The 22,960-nt window shown below is 41.2% G+C and overlaps 1 protein-coding gene across 1 annotated transcript; it reads right to left on the bottom strand.

The window, feature by feature from the left end:
* Positions 1-487: 487 nt before the first annotated feature.
* LOC128866710 (endoplasmic reticulum metallopeptidase 1) lies at positions 488-22,070 on the bottom strand. Its single transcript, XM_054107625.1, has 10 exons — positions 21,937-22,070; positions 16,526-17,207; positions 16,066-16,426; positions 11,318-11,707; positions 11,034-11,214; positions 10,786-10,970; positions 4,354-4,497; positions 1,212-1,417; positions 798-1,080; positions 488-732 (listed from the first exon to the last, which is right to left on the bottom strand). The coding sequence occupies exons 2-10, from the start codon at positions 17,203-17,205 to the stop codon at positions 565-567; spliced, it is 2,598 nt and encodes an 865-aa protein (XP_053963600.1). The 5' UTR covers positions 17,206-17,207; positions 21,937-22,070; the 3' UTR covers positions 488-564.
* Between the last annotated feature and the right edge of the window lie 890 nt (positions 22,071-22,960).

Below are 22,960 nucleotides of genomic sequence, written 5' to 3'. Positions count from 1 at the left end.
CTCATGCAGAAGAGGCCATCTTTGATCAACAGAGGCCGAATTGTCTTCCATCAGGACAACGCCAGGCCACACACATCTTTGGTGACGCGCCAGAAGCTCCGGGAGCTCGGATGGGAGGTTCTTTTGCATCCACCGTATTGTCCGGATCTCGCACCAAGTGATTATCATCTATTTCTGTCCATGGCGAACGAGCTTGGTAGTCGGAAGTTGTCCACAAGAGAGTCCTGTGAAAATTGGCTCTCCGAGTTTTTTGACAATAGGGAAGCGAGCTTCTATAAGAGGGGCATTATGAAGTTGGCATCTCGTTGGGAACTCGTCATCGAACAAAACGGCGCATATTTGACTTAAATCGCATTATTAAAACCAATTTTATGAACAATTGAAAATTCAATGAAAATACCGCAAGACTTTTTGACAACCTTATATTATTTTATTTAAAAAATATTAAAAATATTAAATATGCACAATAGATCTATTCAGGTCGCAGTGCACAAATAGCCAATCAATAATAAATATTACAAAATATTTTTTTATTTAAATTAAAAAAAGAAAAATTCAAAACCACTAAAAACTGCGACTTTCGTACGAGGCGAACCAGTGTATGGGATAGGACCATTCAGGGAATGAGTTCAAGAACTCTTTGAACTCATCGGTGTAGTAAGCTTCGTGGTACATAAAATGCACTCCCACGCCCAGACGTAGCGTAGCACCCTCATAGTCTGCAGAGCCTCGCTGGAGATTAAGTAATGGTGCATTTTAAGTATTTTTCAATTATCCATTCATCGATTGATACTCACATCCACTTCTATCCAAAATGTCATTGGTCTTTCATCCATCGAGTAGAGATGATATATAAAATAGGGTGTTGTGTAATTCTCGTTCAATGGTGTCTTATTAAAGGTCCAATCAATCACTTTCGTATTTGGATACGGTTCTACATAGACAACCACGCGATCCGCAGATTTCAAACTAAATCCATAACGCACTCTTGTTGCGGTTACGTAAATTTTTGACGTTAGCTTAAGCTCCGTAGGTATAGGCAATCGCGGACTTGTTGCCAATATCCAACGTGAAGAGTTTCTGTGAAATGAAAGGTAAATCCAAAATATACTCATACAAGTGCACATCACTTTTGAGAGCTAAGGTATTAATATTTAAAATACTATCACCTTCCCTGCGTCTGTTTAGGAAATAAGTTTACGCCCACTTACTTCCAATTCAGCCAACGCGAATTGTATAATGGCAATCCGCAAAAGAGTTCAGTGTCACAATATTCCTTAACCGTTGACTCTGGTTCGGCAGTTTGAAGAACTGTACTCTCCAATGTGTCAATGCGTGCATCCACTGGCTGAAGATAGTAGCCTGATTCGTTTTTGTATACAAAACCATATTCATCGTAGAAGGTGCGAGAGGTGTGCTTAAGGATGAAAAACAGAAAAAAAAAATAAAAATGCGTGTGGCGTAGTACACATAACCGAAGTGAAACTTTCAAGGCAGACAAAGAAAGAGTGGGGGCCTCGCGAGAGAATGGGAGAGAGAGAGAGAGAGAGAGAGAGAGAGAGAGAGAGAGAGAGAGAAAAAAAGAATATATATCTAAAGAAATTCACAATATTTGCAGAGAATACCAATAGACAAAATTTACAAAAAATGGAGAAGGGTCGACCGGTGTAGGTAAACGCCGGACACAAACCGTGGCAACAACGCGCACCACTCCGAGCGTTTATCACCCGCACAAACGCAGCGATTCCAGGACCGCAGCAACGACACAAATTACCGCAAGGCAATACCAATAAATCCGATAACACTTTATAGTACGCACAAGCGCCAAAAAGTAGGCACCAAAAAAAAAACGCCAACAAATTGGGACCAAAAAAAAGCCCAAACAACAACAACAACAGGCAACAAGCAAATATAAGGCCAAAAAGTAGGCACCAAAAATATATTTCCTACAAGCTTGCACCAACAAACAAGCGTTTAAAGTAGGCAATGTTCTAAAAAAGTGGGTAGAAAGAAAGCACGGTGAGGTTAACTATTACCTCACACAGTTTTTGTCCGGACATGGGTCCTTTCGTAAGTATCTGTGGCGAATGGGAAAAGTGAGCCAACCAAACTGCATATTTGGAGATACTGAGTATGATGATGCGGAACACACCTTCTTTAAATGCGAGAGGTGGAAGAAAGAACCGGTCTGCAGCGAGCTATTGGTGCATTTACACCTGAAGAAATTATCGAGAAAATGATGATAGACGAAGAAAAATGGAATGCCGTCGCAAATTTTGTGGAGGATATTATCCGAAAAAAGAAGCGCGAAATGGAAAGTTATGCTGAAAAGCATTGAGCATAGGCTTCTCAAAACAGGCGACCCTGGACGCAGGGTGAGTAAGTAAGTGTCCTTCTTAGGACGCCGTCTTGGCCCTCTACCTCGAAGCAATGTGTTAGCAGTCCCGGGGTGGAGGGAAAAGATAAGAGGAGGGATATTTTTAGTGGAATCACCACACAGGTAATAGAGACGGTTACTATATGGTGCGAAGGCATTTTGAACCCAACCTCACCGCCAAAAAAAAAAAAAAAAAAAAAAAGTAGGCAATGTTATTTCTCATCAGAAATTAGCAACCACAAGGAAAAACTCAAGAAAAATAGCCTAAAGTGTATCTAAGATATATATAAGGTATAGCTCTCTCTCTCCTTTTCTTCTACGTTATATCTTTTTTCTCTCTCGCGGAACGAAAATGCCCAAAACGTTGCATGGCCTTGAAATCTTACTTGCCTTTCTCGCTCGTCCATCGACGCCTAAGAAGTTTCACTTAAAAAATCCAGTTAGATTTACTTTCTGTCTGGAGATGAAAGATTTCAAAGTTTTGTTGGATTTGTGTACACTTTGATCTACTTAAAAAAAAAAATTAAAAAAAATCTACTTAAAAATAAAAATGATTTACTTAGGTTAGGTTAGGTTTGGCAGCCACATTGCACTTAGAGACAGCGATGCCACTTTGACAGCGAAACGGATCCGTTGTGAGCCACAGGGACTGGGCCACATTTCCTCTTCCAGATTGAACGATCCTGAGTTTTTGACAAAGCGTAAAAGGTTGTTGATACCTAAATTGTATAGATTATCTATATTCATTCAGAAGTAGGATCTTAAATATCGATTCCTGCTTCTGGCTAGAGCCGGAAATGTGCAGCTACGACAGAAAGCGTGCATGTAAACGCCTAATCTCCTTGCGTGATTTGCTATGAGGCAATGTCCTGTGAGGTCCCCTACTAAGGGCCTAATTTGAAGTCTACTCAATTTTATGATATTTTAGTACAATCGTAGATGTAGTCTTGGCTATGTTTGCCTCGCAATTTCACAGATGTTCACACTAACGCATCATTGATTTACAGAACTGATAATTCGCCCATAACAAAAAGCTTACAAGTTGCGAGAGATCCCCCCATAAAATTACTTATGTTTGGCATACAAGTACCTTCTTTTGCAAGTTGGCCAGCCCTACAGTTCCCTGGTATATCTCTGTGGCCCGGAACCCAGCATAAGGTAATACGATATTGTTTCGCCATTTCATTAAGAGATTGGCGACAATGTAAGACACTCCTTGATGTTATTTGAAATGCATCCAGGGTCCGTAGGGCAGCTTGGCTGTCTGATAGAATGCAAATATCTGTTGATGAAATTCTGTTTATCTCTAACCATCTTAAGGCTTCCTGAATAGCGTTTATTTCTGCTTGAAACGCACTATAGTGAACCGGTAGTTTAGAAGCTGATTAGAAGCTCTTCGCAATATAACCCTGATCCTACACCGGTGTCCATTTTAGATCCGTCGGTGCAGTTTTCAACGGGTGTGTTGAGTGACGGATCTTCTCCAAGGGATTTTCATTGAGAAATTCCTTTCGAAACAGAGAATGGGAGGGTGATAATGATATATGTATAGGAGTCTAAAATGGTTGAATGTCCATGAATGTGTCTTCCATTGTGAGCTCGCTCTGAGCCTTAAAGCGGAATAGGCCGCTGAGTATTTGCAGAAGAGATCCAAGTTTCATGACGCCACATATTACTAATTCATGACGCCACATATTATTAATTCCGCTGATCTCTACACCTTATTCAATGAATTGGAATAAGTTTTTTTGCGCATAGCACAGCAGCAGACAACATTTCCATATAGAAGAATGGGTCTGACGACAGCAGTATAAAGCCAATGAGCAACCTTAGGTTTAATTTCCCAGGTCTTACCTAAAGCTCTCTTACAGGCATAAAAAGCTAGACACGCTTTCCTAACTCATTCTAAGATGTTTAATTTCCAAGTCCATTTCCTATCTATTTTTAGTCCCAAGTACTTGGTTTCATTTACTTACCAAAACGTAAACCCTCTGCATGGCCACATCCTTCTTATAGGGAAATCCAACGGGCAGACAAGCCAACATAATGAAAACCAAACATATTACGCCAAAAAGACTGATAAAAGCTTTGGAATTCCGAAACTTATGCAAGACAGGTAACTGTGAAGAAAGAAATAAGGAAAATTAATACGGAAATTGAAAGAATTTTTCAAAAATACTACAATAAAAAAACAGAAATATCAAAAATATTAAAAATAAATAAATGCAATCAAGTGTCCGATAAAATTTTGTATCGTAAGGGGCATTGGATATACGCGGCGGCCATTAGGTAGGTAGGTTAGATGGCAAGAGTACCACAGGTACACTTCAAGTAGCACTTACGTGCCGTTTTGATACCATAATGTGGACCATTACCTGCGAAAAAAAAAACATTTAGGCAAGAGAAAACCATCTACAGCCATCCAGTACTGTTGATGTTGTGGAGGAGAGAAAAGGGATCTAGGCTAGAGAATTTCTTTAAGTCATCCTCAAAGGGCACGCTAAGGTATCTCAAACGCCTAGCCGCCAGAGTCGGACATTTGCATAGAAACTGTTCAACAGTCCCTTTCTCTGCAGGATCCCCACAGCTTCTGCAATAGGAGTTGTACGGAATTCCAAACTTCTCCGCATGGGTACCGATCACCCAGGGACCAGTAAACACCGCAATGACTTTGCAAATTGAATGGCGGGGAATTCCCATCATCTTAAGCGTCCTGTTTCTATCGTATTGAGGCCATAGTGTTTTTGAAATCGCACGCGATGAGACAGACCATCAGCAGATCGACAGCTACTGGAGCGGACAGTGTATAGACATTCATCGGAAGACCCTTACCACCTTCTTAAGCCCCCGACCACCGAATGCCGTCATCGGAGTCCAACCACCACCTATCGCAGACGAAGAGCTCCAATTTCCCCGAGAGTCCCGCGTAACCTTGGCACAACTACGTTCTGGATACTGTAGCTGGGTAAACTCCTACTTATCCAGAATCGACCCCGACATACTAAACATATGTCCGGCATGTGAAGGCACCCCGCACGACACTAACCACCTTTTCACATGCCCTATCAAACTCACTCATCTATCACCCCTGCCCCTCAGGACCCAGGAACCCAGATAAGGGAAATGTTTCCTGCACGTTCGAGACGTTTCAGTTCGTCCTAACAGGAGCTGCAAAACAGGGCGATGACAGGGCTTTGGTTGCAGCTTGACTAACGGAAAAAATGTTAATGTTTCCCTTCCAACAGCGATCCTTAAGCGTTTTGAATGCTTGAGAGATAGCGAAGACCTCTGCGTGAAAAACGCTGCTCGTTTCCGGCAGTTTAAAGGGTACTTAAATATTGGCTGATTTAGAGAAAACCCCCGCTCCCACTCCAGCTTACATCTTAGCTCCGTCAGTGAAAACAGAGGCACCTATATCCGTGCCGACTCTCCCCTCCTTCCAATCTTGCCTGCTCGGAAAGATAGCCCTAGCACAACTTCAAAGCCCAGTTTGCGGATGGACAGATCTGTACAAAGTACAGAGAAGGAAAGGGAGATCTGCTTTAAGATGCTACCATGTCCTACAGGAAGTTGACTCCACAGGCCTATTTCCTTCAACCTAATAGCGCTCTGAGCAGAAATGGCTTTAATGGGCGGTCATTAGACTAATAATGCTCTGTGGATCGCTGGTATGGTGAACGGCGTGCGATAAAGTGAGTTGCGTTAAAAGATTGAAAAGCGTGCAAGGGATTGCAGGAAAATACGTTAACAGTGCTATGAGCACAACTCCAACAGCAGAATTAGAATAGAAGGAAGTCTCAACTGGCACCCAATCAAAGTAGTAGAAAAAGACTCAGCCAAAAGATCTGTTATAAGACAATTCTCATAGAGGCTTTCTGACCACAGCAACATTCTGGATTCGACCGAAAGGTCAGACTACGTAATCGCGCAAGCTAAATATGGCTTAGAGCTTAACGCAATTATTAAGCCAAATGGATGGCAAAAAGATCTAGTATCCACATATCCTTCATACAATTTTTTTACTGATGGGCCCAACAAAAGCAGCTGAGGTAGCTCTGGAATTAACTGCTTTTAATACTCGGAAAAACATTACCAATGAAAGCCAAGCGCCTATTAAAAAAATTATGGCTCCTTGAACTAACTCGAAATGTGTTCAACAATGCAGTTCCAAAAATGAATGAACTCTGCGAAAATGAGCAGTTCACTATTTACTGGATACCAGCACACAAAGGAATAGAATGAAATGAGAGACTCTATGAGCTCAATAAGACAGCTGTTTTGCTTGCCGAGATTGAACACGTCAGACCTTTACCCATCACTCACCGTTCTGAAAACGCAACTGATTGAGCAGCTAGCTCTGGAAACGCAATCGATTTGGGAACACTAAACCCCGTGCAAAACTGCCAAAATTATGCTAAGGACTGAAAATATCTGACCGTAGCATCCGCCGGATACTGAAAGATGATCTCAAATTCAAGTCTTACAAGATTCAAAAGTCGCGTGATCTCACACCGAAGCAGCAACAGGTCAGTCTTTGGAGAGCGAAGGAGTTGCTTCGCTTGACCGAAAACAGTCAATTCCCGAACATTGATTTCTGAGGATAAAATTTTTCAAATTGAGCAATTCGTAAACTCCCAAGACGATAGGGTTTATTTGACCGACCGTTCATACGAAAATTTGAGTCATTGATTAGCCACCAGGAGGCAGCACCCGCCACAGGTAATGGTTTGGGCCGCTGTAACCGCTGATGGGCGCTCTCCAGCCGTTTTCATCGAGCCTGCCTTGACGCCCAAATGCGAAATATTATCTGTAGGTTGCTTTGAAGCTGTGGGCAGACAACATTTCGGTGGCAGACCATGGACGTTTCAACAAGGCTCGGCACCGTCGTGGCTAAAAAACAACGTTCCGAACTTCATAACGTCCATACAATGGCTCTCAAATTCACCGGATGCCAATCCGATGGACTATTCGCTTTGGGCTGTTTCGGAGAGCAAGGTCCGATTTGAAAAAAGCCTTTGCCCGCGGGTGGACCAAAATACCAACATTCGGGCAGCTTGCGATACGTTTCTGGACCGTCTCAAGGCAAAAGGAGTTCATATCGAGCAAAAGTAAATTGATTCTTAATTTTGTATTGTATTATTTTCACACATTTTTTGCTTTGAATTGAATAAAAGTAATTTTCCAAACTAAATTTATGGACTTTTTAATTGGTTCCACTTCGAGTGCCGGACCCTGTACAGGGTTTGATTGAAAAGTAATGAGCCTCCCCGCGCGGAGCGTCTGCCAAGGGATCAACCGAATCGGCTGGTGGGGGAAAATGATCGTTGGACCTTCCCCTTCCACTAGAAACCGGTCCCAGTTCGCTGGCAACAGCGGTGCAGTCAACTTCGCTCCGCGCGTGAAAGCTGTTTCAAAAGTGTGTTAGGATTTTGCAGTGGCGTAAATGCAGCGATCGGTGGAGCAACGTTACTCGATCAAATTTTGCGTAAAGCTAAACAAAACGAGTACCGAAACCATTGGGCTACTCAAGGAGGCTTACGGGGACCCATCTCTGTCCAGTGACCAGGTAAAACAGTGGCACAAGTCGTTCAAGCAAGGCCGGGAGGCCAATTGGACCCTTCATCACGACAATGCGCCGGCGCACACCGCCTTCCTCTGCAGCTCTGCATTGGCCAAGATGGGGGTTCCGGTGCTTCCCCACCCTCCCTACAGCCCATACCTGCCCCCTCCGGACTTCTTTTTGTTCCCGCGCCTGAAAATAAAGCTGAAGGGGAGGCGTTTCGACTCCATCGAGGCGATCCGAATTGAACTCGATTCCGGCGGAAGAGTTTAAAAATTGTTTCCGGCAGTGGAAGGACCGCTACCACCGGCGTATTGACGCTCAAGGGCTCCTATTTTGAAGAATATTAGTTGTATAAGCCAAAAGGTTTAATAAAACTGCTTACAAAAATAAGGACCATTACTTTTCAATCAAACCCTGTAAATATATGGTCCAAATATGTATCCAATGACCCGGAGTGTGGGGCATACACATTCCAATGTGGAATTGAGTCCCCCTACTCAGGCATTACATTAACAGCCAACCAAAAGATGCCGGTAGCAATCAATGACAGAATACGGGAAGCCAACAAAGCATATAATGCTAACCTAAAATTGCTCAGATCTAAAATATTGTCGCGTGAGCAAAAATTAAGAATGTATAAAGCACTGATACGACCTGTGCTTACACTTGGTTGTGAACTATGAAAGCGAACGAGACAAACCCGCTAATGTGCTTTGAAAGACGAGGGTTCCGAAAGATCTATGGTACGCTTAGACTGGCAGATGGCACTTATCGCATTAGGCACAATGCCGAACTGGAAGACATAGTTAAGAAAGAAAGTATTATAATAAGATGTATTAAGTCTCAACGACTTAGATGGCTCGGACATGTGGCTAGAATACCAAGGGAGCGATCAACGAGAAAGGCACTAGATCTTCGCCGAATTGGAAAAAGAAAAAGGGGACGCGCGAGGAAAAGGTGTCAAGAAGATGGTGAAATTGATCTTAGGAATATGCGCGTGCAATTTTTGTGGCTGAAGTGAATGAAGTGGCTGTACCATAAATCGGGACCGATCTCAAGAAGCTGTGATGGAAGGAAGAAGGAAGTAATGGTTTACCAAGGACTGTGACGCTAAGAAGAAGAAGCGCTATAGAAAAGAATTCATGATGCTTCCCTTACCATATATATATATAATTGGCGCATACACCCTTTTTGTGTGCTTGGCCCAGCTCCTCCTCCTATTTGTGGTGTGCTTCTTGATGTTGTTCCACAAATGGAGGGACTTACAGCAGATATTTTTATGAGGAGCTTTTTCATGGCAGAAATACACTCGGAGGTTTGTCATTTCCTGCCGAGGAGCGACCGCTATTAGAAAAATGTTTTTCTTAATTTTGGTGTTTCACCGAGATTCGAACCGACGTTCTCTCTGTGAATTCCAAATGGTAATCACGCACCAACCCATTCGGCTACGGCGGCCGCTTCCCTTACCATGCCAATACAAATTCTTGAAGTGCTAAACGGTTCCAACAAGTCAGCGCAGCAAGCCGTACACTACTTGAGGCTCTCACTTGAAGGTGGCAATTTTTTAGTTAACGAATCTTTTTAAAAATTGGTGTGTAATTTGATTTTTGTAAGCTATTTTTCTTTTTTTGGATTAAGTGAAGTAACTGATTTAGGCTGTAAAAGCAGCTACCGGTATTCAACTCGTTCATGTCCTTCATGACCTACTCTTCATAACACACAGCCAAAGTAGTCGCAATTTTTTATCAACGCAAAATTCCATGAATTCTGTGAGTTATTGAAGTCAATAATAAATAAGTGTTGTTTACCTATAAAAAAGGCCTTTCATAAATAAAATCAATATTAAATCATTACATTTTGTTTTACAATAAAATATTTCCACATCAATAACGCAGCAGCACACCAGACCTTGATCCATTTGAACTTGCCCTTCATGAACACTCACAACATGCGCTTATTAGATTAATTAAGTTGCATCATTTATATTATTTTTATTAATTTTTTTCCCAGAATTTCACCCGACAGCTATTTTTTGCAACTTCATATACATATTTCCGAATCCACACAAAGCGGCGATTATTTGTGTGCAATGATGCCTTTTTGCTGCATTTCCATCAATGCCTTGCACCCAAGAATAAATTCATAACTATTTGAGCGAAGAATAGAGCATCCACCAGAGTTTCTGTGTAAATGCAACATGACCACACAACGGCTCTCAAATTCACCAGACGCGTATCTGATGGTTATTTTCTTTGGGCCATTTAGGAGAAGAATGTCCGAACTAAAAGGTTTACCAGGCTTGATGGGCTGAAAAAAGGTATTATCCGCGAGTGGGCCAAAATACCTGCAAGTCACATTCGAGCAGCTTGCTATTCGTTTGGGGACCGTCTCAAGGCCATATTCCAGGCAAAAGGTGGTCATATCGAGCAAAACTAAATTGATTCTTAATTTTGTATTATTTTCACACATTTTTTACTTTGAATTTAATAAAAGTAATTTTCCAAACTAAATTTATGGCCTTTTTAATTGGTCGCACTTCGAGCGCCGGACCCTGTAAATATAATTGGTTCGGTTCTCATCGGTTTACCTACAGATTCGCGGTTTGCCAATTCGTCAGCATATTCGTTCCCCTGAACACCGCAATATCCCCTTGCCTATTCCTATAAGTTCAAGCTTATTCCATTCGAGGTAGTATCTCAGCGATTTACATTTCTGGACAGTTTTTGAGAGATTGCAAATCTGTTTTTAGGGCCGCTCTAGATCTCTTTACTATTCTCGTGTTCGGAGGTGACTTTCTTCCTTTCGAGACTCTAACTAACCTTTCAACGCGAGGTGTAGTACTTACAATAAATCCCGCAAAATGTACGCCCATTATGGCACACAAGCCACCAATCAGCAAGTCTGGCTGACTCTCCGGTCCATCGCGTCCCTGCATTGGTATCAACATTTTAAGGAATATAAATGTGATGTAGGTATAGAACCAGTACGGCAGCAGCTGGCACAGCAGGTGAATGGGCAGGTATAAATATTCTGCAAAAAATCGAATGCTAAGAAAAGGCAGATATTTTTATTTTTATAGGCTTAACAACTTACTCCTTCCCCATAGACGGTTCATGGTAGTCACTATGACCGATATTGTGTAGAAGAAAATGGCAATCATCGGAAAGAAGGCGGAACGTATGCTGAGTCCAGTCATAGTCAGGCAAATGCAAACCAAAATGAGGCAGTGCGAATGCATGAAACAGGCTAAAGTGTCATCTCGACGCATGTTGGTCTGCAGGTGGTGGACATTTCGAGATGAATTATAACCTTGTTCTTTTTTTTTTGTTTCAAATATAAATGCATATTAAATTTATTATTTGTTGCTCCGTACTCACCCCCTCTTGGGTCCAGCGTATGTACAGCGCCGGCAGCAAGGCCATTGCAAAGAACGTGGGACAAAAGTAGAGGCCGAAGAGCAGCCACGACTCCGCGTACCAACACTCGGATGCATCTATACCCGTTATAGCTAGCGCAATTAGGAGTGGTAGAGCTACAGCTACCAGAATTGTTACAATTTGCACCGCAAGTATGGCAAGGAAACGGATGAAAACGCGCTTGGCTGTATCCGCATCATCGTCGCGTGACATGAGGTAAACCGATACGAAAATGGCGACAATAGCGCAAACTGAAGTGGTGATATTAATAACGATGCCAGCATCTTCGGTGTAGCAGATAATAAACCAACCGAGGTAGTCATAGAAAACAGTGTGGCCCTCGGAATAATCCTACGCATGCAACGTCAGTATTTGTTAGAAAATATGGCACAATTTAAATTATTATAATTATTATAAAATACGTAGGCTGATAACTTTTGACTATTTATTTATTAGTTCAATTATTTTTTTTTTTTACCAAATAGCGACGCAAGGAATGGAATATTGGACACCGCCTTATTTAATAGTTTTTGATTTTTCCAAGGCATTCGCTACTCTTCGACTCGACGCTAATTGGGCCGCGTTCCGATGTAAAGGCATTCCCGAAGAAATAATTAGGCCCATAGTAAGCTTATATGTAGATGCACGCTGCCGAATTCTGCATGAGGGACAATGAAGCGATCCAATAAGCGTAAACTCTGGAGTTAAGCAAGGTTGCCTGCTCTCTCCAACTCTCTTTAACATTGTCCTAGATGCCATCTCTCTTCGCCATCGTCATTGATGACGTCATGAGCCAACTGACCCTGCACACATAAAAAAAGGCATCGTATGGAGTTTCACCAGACATCTTGAGGACCTGGACATCTGTCCCGTCTCTCACAAACTCTCTGACATGTAAGCGAAGGCGCACAAACTAATCGCGCTGGTCCGCACTGTCGGACTGGAGGTCAACATCGCCAAGACCAAGGTTATGAGAGTTATCCGCAATAACGCAAGGCAGATATTGGTTGACGGATGCCCGGTGGAGTTCGTCGAAAGCTTCTGCTACCCCGGCTGCATCATCACGGCAGATGGTGGAGCAGATGAATATGTCAACTGCAGGCTAAATAAAGCAAGGGCGGCATTCGGGCGAATGCGTACAGGATGGGGGAGTTCGCAAATTTCCAGGCGAATATTCGGCTCATGCGTGAAGTTTCTATTGTTGTACGAAAGCGAAACATGGATGGTCTCTAACACCATCACACAGAGGCTACAATCCTTCATCAACAAATGCCTCCGCATCATCTGCAGAATATTCTGGCCAAACACCATCAGTAATGCAGAAAGTGGCGATGGATAGGTCACACGTTGAGAAAACCACCAGATAGCATCACGAGAATGTCACTGGACTGGAACCCCCAAGGGAGCAGAGGCCGCGGTCGACTAAAAGCATTTGGAGAAGGTCGATGTTGCGCGAACTAGCAGATGCCGACATCTCATGGGACGGTGTAAAAACAGCAGCACAGAACCGTGTACGATGGAAGAGTCGTGCCGAGGCCTTATACTCCCGAGAGGAGTGAACAAGGAAAACAAAAAACAAAAGGCGATGCCATCTTAGGTCGGATTCTAGCTAATCAGAGAGGCATCGCATAGGGTCTTCGTTGATCCTCAAACGACCTCGATTGCGCCGACGATATTAGGCACGAAAACCCGAATCATTTCAACACTAAAACCAAGGTCATGCGCATAAATACAAAGAGCACCCGGCCACGGCAGTAACGGCACTAACACGCATCATGATGAACACCAGAGGTCCTAGTCCAAACCGAAGGAGGCTACTTAACACCGTTGCTTCATCGATTTTGCTGTATGCACCTCCAAAATGGGCGAAAGCCACAAACTACAGCTCATATGTAAGGTGTATGGAATCTGTGTACCGAAAGAGTGCCCTCAGAGTCTGCTGCGCACTTTGTAGAGGAGGCCATTATGGTTATTGCGGGACTACTTCAAATCAGGTCAATGGCAAATAAGTGCGCTAAAATTTACCAAAACAAAGCTGGTACAGCACGGCTGGTTATACAAAAGGAATCAAGAGACTGTAGTAAGCATACATGGCATGGAGTTCGTCCCCTAACGGGTGGAGGACGTGCCTCTTGATTGCAATCAACTCCAAATGGGTTAACAGAAAACATGGATAGTAAGACTTTTATCTGATCCAAGTACTAACTGGGCATGTGTGATTCAAATCCTGTCTATATAGGTTTGAGCACGAAGACAATCCGTACTGCACCTTTTGTGTGCTAACTGTAGAAGACCACACCTCCGAAAGGGAGGAGTTGAGCGTTAGGGTGGTTAGGAAACCAATTACACTTCTTAACCTAGTGGATATTATGCTTGACTCGGCAGAAATCTGATTAGGTGTCTGTAATATGGCAAGAAGTATTATCGCAAAATTGCGTCGCTCTGAACAACAGTGAATACCTTCATGAATCGGCAATAGACAGCTCTCCCTCCCATGAAGTGATAATTAACGGTTGTTGTCGCGCTGAAAAACAGCACAAATCTTCATGCATTGATAATAGGCCGCCCTTTCTCCCGTGAAGTGATACTTAACGGTTGTTCCGTAGTGGGAGTGAAACAGCGCTGGGGTTTGTTTGGGTGCGCCGAAAGGCATGTCTCACACTTTTCGGCTTTCAATGCTTTGTGCCACCTCCACTCTGCTCCCCGTTCAAAGTTTGTGCAACCTCTGGCGGCTGCGCCGAAGAGATCGAAAACAGAATAAATAAGTCGCAGCCCTTGCAATTGAAAAAACATTTGGAGCTCCTAATTCCTGTCGCGTGGTACTAAAGTAAGGATATTTAATTCCAACGTCATATCCGGTGCGGATGCGAAACATGGAATGCTGCACTACGGGCTATACCACGCAAGAAATCTTTTAGAAATCATTGCCTTAGGCGTATTCCAGAGATTTTTTAAGGTGGCCAGCAACTATATCCAATGATAGGCTGTGGGTATTGACTACGCGCACTACAACAAATATTCTGAAAAGAAAATGGAACTGGATCGGCTATCCACTAAGACAACCCGCTCAAGATACTACGAGGCAAATCATCGAATGGAGCTTACAGGGATCACGCAGAAGGGGACATCCAGCGCATACGTGGAGAACACAACTAGAGAAGGAAATAATATCAAGTGAATTGAACTGGAGCGAAGTAAAAATAATGCCTTTGAATACGGATTGATTTAAGAGTTTTGTTGTGGCTCTACACTACACTATGGAGCGGATGGAGTAAATATATATGTATATGTATGCTGTTCAAGAAGCAAAGAACTTTGTTTTGGAAAAAAGGCAGAGCGGCAGATCTGTATGTGTCTGCAGCTACAGCAAAGCAGCGCCCATGGTCTTAGACAGCCCTCCAACCACTTCAAGGGTAGTTGAGTCCTGTAAATCCAGGCTGAACTATGTTGGTAGACATAATATCTTGATGCTAACATGCGACACGTGGGTAACGAGATCTCTGACTCTTTAGCTGGGATGGGATCTGAGGCCAACTTCTTTGCCGAACCCCGTTCCGCCACTTCCTTCTGCAGCCATCAAAGCAACGGTTAGCAAACAGGTTACTTCAATCCATAAGCGAGGTTGTCAGGTTGAGAGAGGCTGCAGATGGACAAAACTTATGTTACCTGTTAAGTCCGACCGACTGCCGCAAATCCTCCTGTCTTTAAGCTGAATGGACTGTAGGCAGCTGGTTGGAGCGATGACGGACTATTTTCTATGAGCGAAGCAGATGGAAAAGGTAGGCATCTCAGACAGTGTACTCTGCCCAGCTTGTGGAGAGGAGGATGAGATGGCGGACTACTTGTATTTTCTGTGCGTCTGCTCGGTCTTCGCTCGAATCAGGCTTGAGGTCGGTCTTTGGCACTGATGTGTTAAGAAGCGACCATCTTGGCTCCTTGGCTTTTTGACAAGATCTACTCAGATTTCTTCGAAGGTCGGGTAGATTTAAAGAAAATTAAAAAGGGAATCCGAGTGCAGTACAAAGGAATTAATGTTATCTGAGTGTTATTCTTGCCAGTTTTTCCCAACAAAAAAAAAAATAATAAAAATTGAGGTCAATCAAAGGTCATAATAATCCAAGCTTGAACTTTGTGCAATATTTATAATTATAATAATATATAAAAATTCGACAAAGTTTTCTCAAATTCTCCAACTTATTAATTAGAATTAAAAAAAAAAATGTGGGTGCGCAATTTCAATGCCCATACAATTTTTTTTAATAAAATGGATGTTTGAAGCAGCTCAAGTTCCACGTTGATTTGTGATAACTTATTCCCACACGAATATTTTTTCATACGGACAATATGGGAAACAGCTTCAGGGCAAAAAAGAATTATCAAAAATTAACGAAAATTTTGAGCGACTTGAAATTTGCACTTTGTTATACTAAAATTTAATGGGCTATAAAACTGCGTACACTATTTTTTTATTTTGTTTAAAAATATTGAAATTTTAACGAATATTTGTCGAATTTTATAAATCTTGAAATATGAAACTTGGATTATTGCGGTAATTGTTATAAAACCAACTATATTTTATGAAAAATAATTGAAATTAAAAAATAAATGTGTAAATCCTCAAAACTAGTCAATTAACATGCTGATCACCCTTTATAATAATTTCAGTATATATGTTAGTGGCCCTGAATATTTTACACGCATCTTTATACCTCAGGGCTCTCCAGTTCTGGCGCATTGGCCAACGCCCACGTTAGTGCCAGCACATTCTCACCAGTTGTCTGGCAGGTGCGTCGCTCGAGATTTGCATAGGTATCGTATTTGGTGTGATAGACGTAACCATTCAGCGAGTGTGCCATATCCAGGCCTGGAAGCTTGCCATGATCACGGAATATACGAAAATCTGTGTCTGAGGGTATGAAATTGTTTTGGAACAACTCCTCGGCGATTGTGGTGGCAAAGGGGCGTGGCACGCTTTGTTTGTAGTACTTCACGAGCCACGGGTGATTGGGTCCCGATTGAAAGAGTATTTCGCGGCCACCTGAACCGGCCGAGTCCAGATTGATGACTGCTCTGAAACGGGAAGTGTTTTTATTTAAAGATTTTTTATTTTATATATTTTTATTAATTCTCATGTGTAACGAAAATCACAGTAAACACACGATGACTCACTTGCAATACTCCGACCATTTGTGACGTGTGATGAAGCCATGCGACGCCAGCATATTACCCTCTTCGGCACCGTTGAACAGGAACACTATGGGATGCAAAAGCGGTTTCTCTGAGCGCGAAATTACTCGGAGAGTTTCCAACATAATCACAATCATCACTCCATCATCGCCCGCTGCTGGCGAGTGCACTTCGGAGTCGTAGTGGGCATTCACTAGCAAATATGCTGAGGTTGTCACATTCCTTGGCGTTAACTTCACCACTACATTGGAGACATTGTGGTAACTGGCGGCCATGCCCCATAATTCGAAATTTCCCGAGGAATATTGCACTTCAACTTCAATGTCGTAGAGATCAAGACGTGCTTGTGCTTTGACTTTTTCGATTTCGCCGAGCAAAAAATTGACCGCTAAAATTTCATTTTCAATGGTACCAATAAGTTTGACGCCAATATGCGCCAATGTCGATAGTTGCAACTCGGCGCGTTCGCCTATAAACTCATCAGGGTGGTGACTTTCATCTTGAATAGGGATGGTTTGCGCATAATTGTAGAAACTAGGAACGACAGCGACGTAGAAAATGGCAAACCAGACAGCGCAGTAGACTGGTGCCCAATACCACTCGTATTCATGTCGCTTCTGCTCGAAATTCTGGTTGCGGAGTTCCAGCTTTTTGGTGCCCATTGCTGTGGAAAATAACGAAATGTAATTATTATTTGAAGCATAATTTTAGGAGCGTGATGTAGGAAAATGTTGCAGTTAGGCTATTTTAAGGGGTTAGGGGTAGTGAGAATTTTCAAAAAATTTGATTTTTTTCTTCAATTTTCTTAAAGTATAATATCTTAAAAATATTGCGTGAAAATGTGAAGTGAATCTGATTTTTATTTTTCGAGTTACTCAACAATTAACAGGGGCGCTCGGATGCTTCGGCGCTCCGGAGCTTTCGAGAGCAAGTAGCAAAACTTTAAATGCGTTTTTCTCAAAAGTATGTTTTTTGAACTGTTGCTCACTGTAACTTAAAATCCGCTTGGTAGACTTCAATAAAATGTATACTGCTTGGAAAAAACATACAAATCCCGTGCCTGATCGAAAGTTTTTTTTTTGCAAAATTTCGATTTTTTTAAGGAGACAGATACCTGGTAAAATTAAAAAAAAAAAAAAAATGTTTTTCATAAAATGTTAATATACTCGTAATCCTTTAAGATTATGTCAAACACTTTTTAGAACGTAAATTTAAGTATTTCTTATATTATATTGGGTAGCCGAAAAAGTCTTTTCGTATTTTGTCAATAGATGTCATTGGAGTCATCTATCTCCAGTGCTACCAATCACAATGTGTCATATCATATAGTGTTAGAAAGGTGACATTTTAAGCTTCATTTAACCAAAAATTAAATTCGGACAAGTTGAAAAAAAGTTATAGCTGTTCAAAAATGAGTGAAAATAATGAAGAAATTCGCTATATTTTGAAATTTTTGTATAAAAAGGAAAGAATGCCACGCAAGCCACCAATGAAATTTGCGAAGTTTACGGAGACGATGCTGTGTCAGTTCGTGTAGCACAACAATGGTTCGCTCGCTTCCGTTCTGGAAATTTCGATGTGAAAGATGCACCTCTCTCCGGTCGACCTATCGTTGAAAAAGTCGATGAAATTATGGAAAAGATTGACAAGGGCCGTCACATAAGCTGCCATGACATCGCCAAGGCACTAAATATTCATCATCAAATGGTTTTGAAACATTTAAAAAAGGCTGGTTACAAAAAGAAGCTCGTTGTTTGGGTACCACATAAATTGTGGGGATTTGCCATGAATAACGTTCTTGCAGAATCGGTATTCACAGCAATACGTGCAGTCAAGAGTACAATTGCTCTGGAAGAATCACCACTAAAACCAACCAACCAAGCAAGTCGAACGGTGTATTAATGCTTTGTTTTTATTTTTGTAAATTAAAGCAACTGACTAGAAAAAAAAATACCAGTCTAACGGTTAGACGAGATAGAATGAAACCTTCCGTAAAACAAACTGAGAGAGAATGAGACGAAAGCAGCATTAGGAGCGGGATAATTATAGGTTCATTATAATATAGTATTGCTATAAAGTTCATATTTTATTTTCTTCATTTTATTATTATTCATCCTCAATGTTTTCAATTTCAACAAATGATATGAGTGGCTTATGATAGCTAAAATATGATACAAATGCTTTGGTTTCGATGTTGTCAACATATCTTTGAAACACCGCGTCAATTGTTGTTTTTGATCGTGTTGTCTATTCAGTGCGATTGTTACACATTTTTAAATTGTATGTTGTATTGAGAAAGTCAATTAAAGAAACCTCTGTGTCCAATGCAAAATTTACGTTAAAAGCGCCACTTAAAATCATTAGAACTTTATCGTAATCTTTTCTAAGTATCCGCGATACTTCTGGTGTATACTTTATTAAATTTTCGTGAATGAATTCCGTGATGCTATTTATTGATTGATTCGGTGAAATATAAATTGCCACAAGTAAAACTGTTTTTTCATTGCTCAATCTGGTTTCGCATGCACATATTTCTCCCACTTTAGAGAGCTGAACAGACAGTGATTCTAGTTGCTGTGCATTCAGATCTATCTGTGGAGTTACAATACGAGTACCGTCATTTTGATTGTGGTATATTGCAACACCGCCTGCAATTGCGTTAAATATTTAAAAATGAAAATATTTACGAATATAAAATACGGACGCAATACAGCACACGCGGTTGCTATTATGAGCGTCGTACCGCATATATTACACAGACGTACTAACATACACACAAACATTCGTAGGACGCTTGGTCTAAGCAAGTATTAGGTAGTGTAGTATAGGTATACATAATGCCTTCTCGCTCACCGTGGCTCCCTAATACGCAGGCGTGCACACATACGAACATACATACTTATGACGCTTGAACTAAACACCAAAGCAAGTAATAGGCAGTGTAGTATACCTACATACTACAATACTCACTATACTAGCGTGGCTCAGCAGTACGCAGTTACACACATATACGATTATCAACATATAACGCTTCGTAGTGTCGCTTTTTCGTTTCATCGAGTCTCAAATCCCTCCCAACGATTCTAAAGTAGTTTTCACTTCAAAAATAACTAATTCACACCAAAATAGTCATGAGAAGCAATTTTTTTGTGAGTTATACCAGTTTTATGAGGTATAACCGCACGCGCTAGCGGTGAATTTTGCTCGATAATTTTGTTGTTGCTATTTTTTTCTCAACTGAGCAGAGCCCAGAGATATCAAGCATCAAGCAGAGAAGTGGCGAATCGATGGCGTCTAGTGTTAATACATAGATATCGCCAACGGTATTTATGGTGGCCATCTACTCTAAAGGCGAGTTACGCTAAAACCATAAGTAAGGTCCAAAGAACAGCTCTTTTATGCATCTCTGGTGCTTTAAGGACCACCCCAAACAAAGCGCTAGAAGTGCTAATCAATTTGCCTGCACTAAATCTCGTAGGGAAAAACGTGGCCGCCGCCTCGGTCTTAGACTCAAAAATATGGCGCTATGGAAAGAACGGTTTGGCCACGCCTGTATTTTGCACACTCTGAACAGTCACAAACAAGAAATAGACTATTCTACTCCTAGACTTACCTTCGACAAGCTCTTCAAGACTAGTATACCGTCAAGAAGGGAGTGGCAAACACCAAGGCCATTGAGAAGGGGGGAAATTAAATTTTTATACAGATGGCTCCAAGCTAGACGATAAAGTTGGCTATGGAGTATTTTCGAAAGAACTACGACTGGAACTTTCCGTTCGACTACCAGACTACTGCAGCGTCTATCAGGCAGAGGTTCTAGTCATAAAAGAAGAGGCTACATACCTAAATTTGCATGCCGTAACAAAAACGACTATAAACATTTTCTCGGATAGCCAAGCGGCTATTAAATCAATGAATGCGGCTATACTAAGATCAAAGGTTGCACAGGAATGCCGAGCAGCCCTAAATGATATTAGCATCGTATTCAAGGTCAGCCTTATTTGGGTTCCGGGACACAGAGATATTGAGGGAAACTGTTAAGCTGATGAGCTAGCCAGAAAAGGTACTGCTATTCAACTGCTCTGTGATAAAAGTACCATTGGAATACCTTTGGCCACGAGTAAATTAATAGTAAAAAACAACATTATCCAAGAGGCCAATAGGTCATAGGAAGAAGAAGATATATGCGTAACAGCCAGGCACTATGGCCGCAAATAAATAAGAAAAGTACAAAGGAATCGCTTAGCCTCTTAAGAGAAGATATCTCGAAGGTCGTGGCTTGTGTCACCGGCCACTGGCTATTTGGAAGGAATGAATATTGTAGAAGCTGCAGAGATGAGGAGGAGGAAGAAACAGTAGAGCACTTCCTTTGCAATTGTCCAGCCTTAGCTAAAACCAGAGCAGGTTGCCTAGGTAAACACTTTTTCAATTCTCTTACAGAACTATCTGGCGCGGGGATTAGACCAATCCTGCTCTTCATAAGAGTCTTAAAATGGTTTCACGAAAATAAATAAACAAGGTTCCCGTGTCGCACAGTGGTATTACAACGGACCTGTGAGGCCTAAGTGAGTTGGTCATACGGACCGAGTGCCACCACAACCCAACCTAACCTAACCTACGGTATTTATGGTAGCTAAGCAACAAAATATGTATGTTTTTGGCTTTTTTGCGTTTGCTATCAAAGTTCAATTTGCACTCAACTCAGCTTATCAAACCAATTAACTTATTATGGGCGAATTATCTGGAAGTAAAATTTTATTATGAACATGCTTTCATATTTCAATATGCGGATATAAAATATCAAAATGAAAAAAAAAGTTTTTTCCACCAGCGTTCATCACCAGGTAAGCAACCAGGCACCGAGTACATTAACGCCGTAAAAGGGCTACATAAAACCAGCTTAACAACAAAGGTTGTACCATACACACCACAAATCAGAGCTTGACTCGAAACATATTTCATGATTACACACGCTGTACTAATATTTTTTTTTTTATTTAATAATTGGAAAAGTAATGAATGACAATCACAATGATTTTAAAAGCATTAGCGGCTAGGCCATCACCTTAATATTATTTTTATATAGTAGTATATTTACACGAAAATAAAATTATATTCAGAAACACTTTCTTGAGTAGCACTTAAAACACGAACCAATCATTTCGGCTGAGTTCTACAGGTAACCAACAGGCCATTTCTCCTCATTCACACAAACACAAGCAACAAAAGAAAAAGTCCAGCGACTCTTCCTTACTCCCTCTGCTAAATCACCAGCCAACGCTGTACTCAAAATGTTTCTGTCTGAGTCTCTAGTTGTCCTTTCAATTAACTCCTTCGAGACAATCGCCGCGCCGTATCGTACGTCTATGCACTTATAAAAATATTACACTTACCTAATTTTTGGCTTTGAAAACGGCTGTTTGCTCAAAAAATTTATTTAGTTAACTAACTTAATACCAATTAATTGAATTTATAGAAAATAGCACAAACATTGTGCCCCTTCACCTGTTAACACTCTGTTTGATGGTCTTTCGGCTACTGGTAGGAAGAGATGGTTGGTTATTTGCGTTAATCGTATCTTATTACAGATAAGCGATATGAAAGATTACAACACTGAGTTTTCATTTATACTAATATACATACAAAATATGTGTATGCATATATATTAATATGTATATAAAACACACGTGCAGATATTTTTGCTCATTTAAAATAATTTAGTCCACTTCTACTTCTATTAGGCTGGCACTGTTTTGAAATGGAAGAGGGAGTTACAAGATTGACGGTCAGGAGAACGACAGCTGCAGAAATAAAATACCGTGCGATATGATCGAAGAGAGCGAAACGAGCACAACGGAGAAAATTGTTATCACCAAGAGTGATGGAATCAAGAAGAGAGTTTCAAAATAGTTAAAAATATATACAGATTTGTTCACGAAGCAAATAATTTGTAAACATTGTTGGGTGCTCATGTACCCAAAAAACTTGCAAGGTAGGGGAAAGTGAGTGAGCAAATGATATTTGATATGAAATGATAATGACATTTTGAGTGGAAGTCGAAAGTTTTTACTGGATAAATTTTTACTTTTAAGAATTTGCAAGTGAGAAAATCAGCTGATCGCAAAGTAAACATACACAATAGTTAAAATTAGCGAATTAGGTTAAAGTTGTAAAAGTGCACAACAGCTTTTTAATAGAAAACTCAGCTCTGGTCGGATTGCCATAGAACATAGTTTGGACATTTTGAAGCAATGTTTTAATCAGCTGTATTACTGCAAGCTACGAGGGATAGAAAACATTTGCTACTTTGTATGGGCCTGTTGTGGTTTGCACAATATTGCAAAAGAAGACGATTTGACGTCTAGGTATATCTCAGATGCCAGCAGACACATCTGATGATCTTACAATCCATGGCGA

Source organism: Anastrepha ludens, chromosome 6 (genome assembly GCF_028408465.1).
Source record: "Anastrepha ludens isolate Willacy chromosome 6, idAnaLude1.1, whole genome shotgun sequence".
In the NCBI taxonomy this organism is placed as follows: domain Eukaryota; kingdom Metazoa; phylum Arthropoda; class Insecta; order Diptera; family Tephritidae; genus Anastrepha; species Anastrepha ludens.
Note: the sequence above shows the minus strand (reverse complement) of the source record. Positions and strands in the feature narration are given on the sequence as shown.

Excerpts from the sequence above, each read along its gene's own strand:
- LOC128866710 (XM_054107625.1), bottom strand. The coding sequence starts at position 17,205 with ATGGGCACCAAAAAGCTGGAACTCCGCAACCAGAATTTCGAGCAGAAG. Across the intron at positions 11,215-11,317 it reads TACGCTGGACCCAAGAGGGG|ACCAACATGCGTCGAGATGA; the intron begins GTGAGTACGGAG and ends CACCACCTGCAG. Across the intron at positions 1,418-4,353 it reads TGCAGAGGGTTTACGTTTTG|CACACCTCTCGCACCTTCTA; the intron begins GTAAGTAAATGA and ends TTCATCCTTAAG.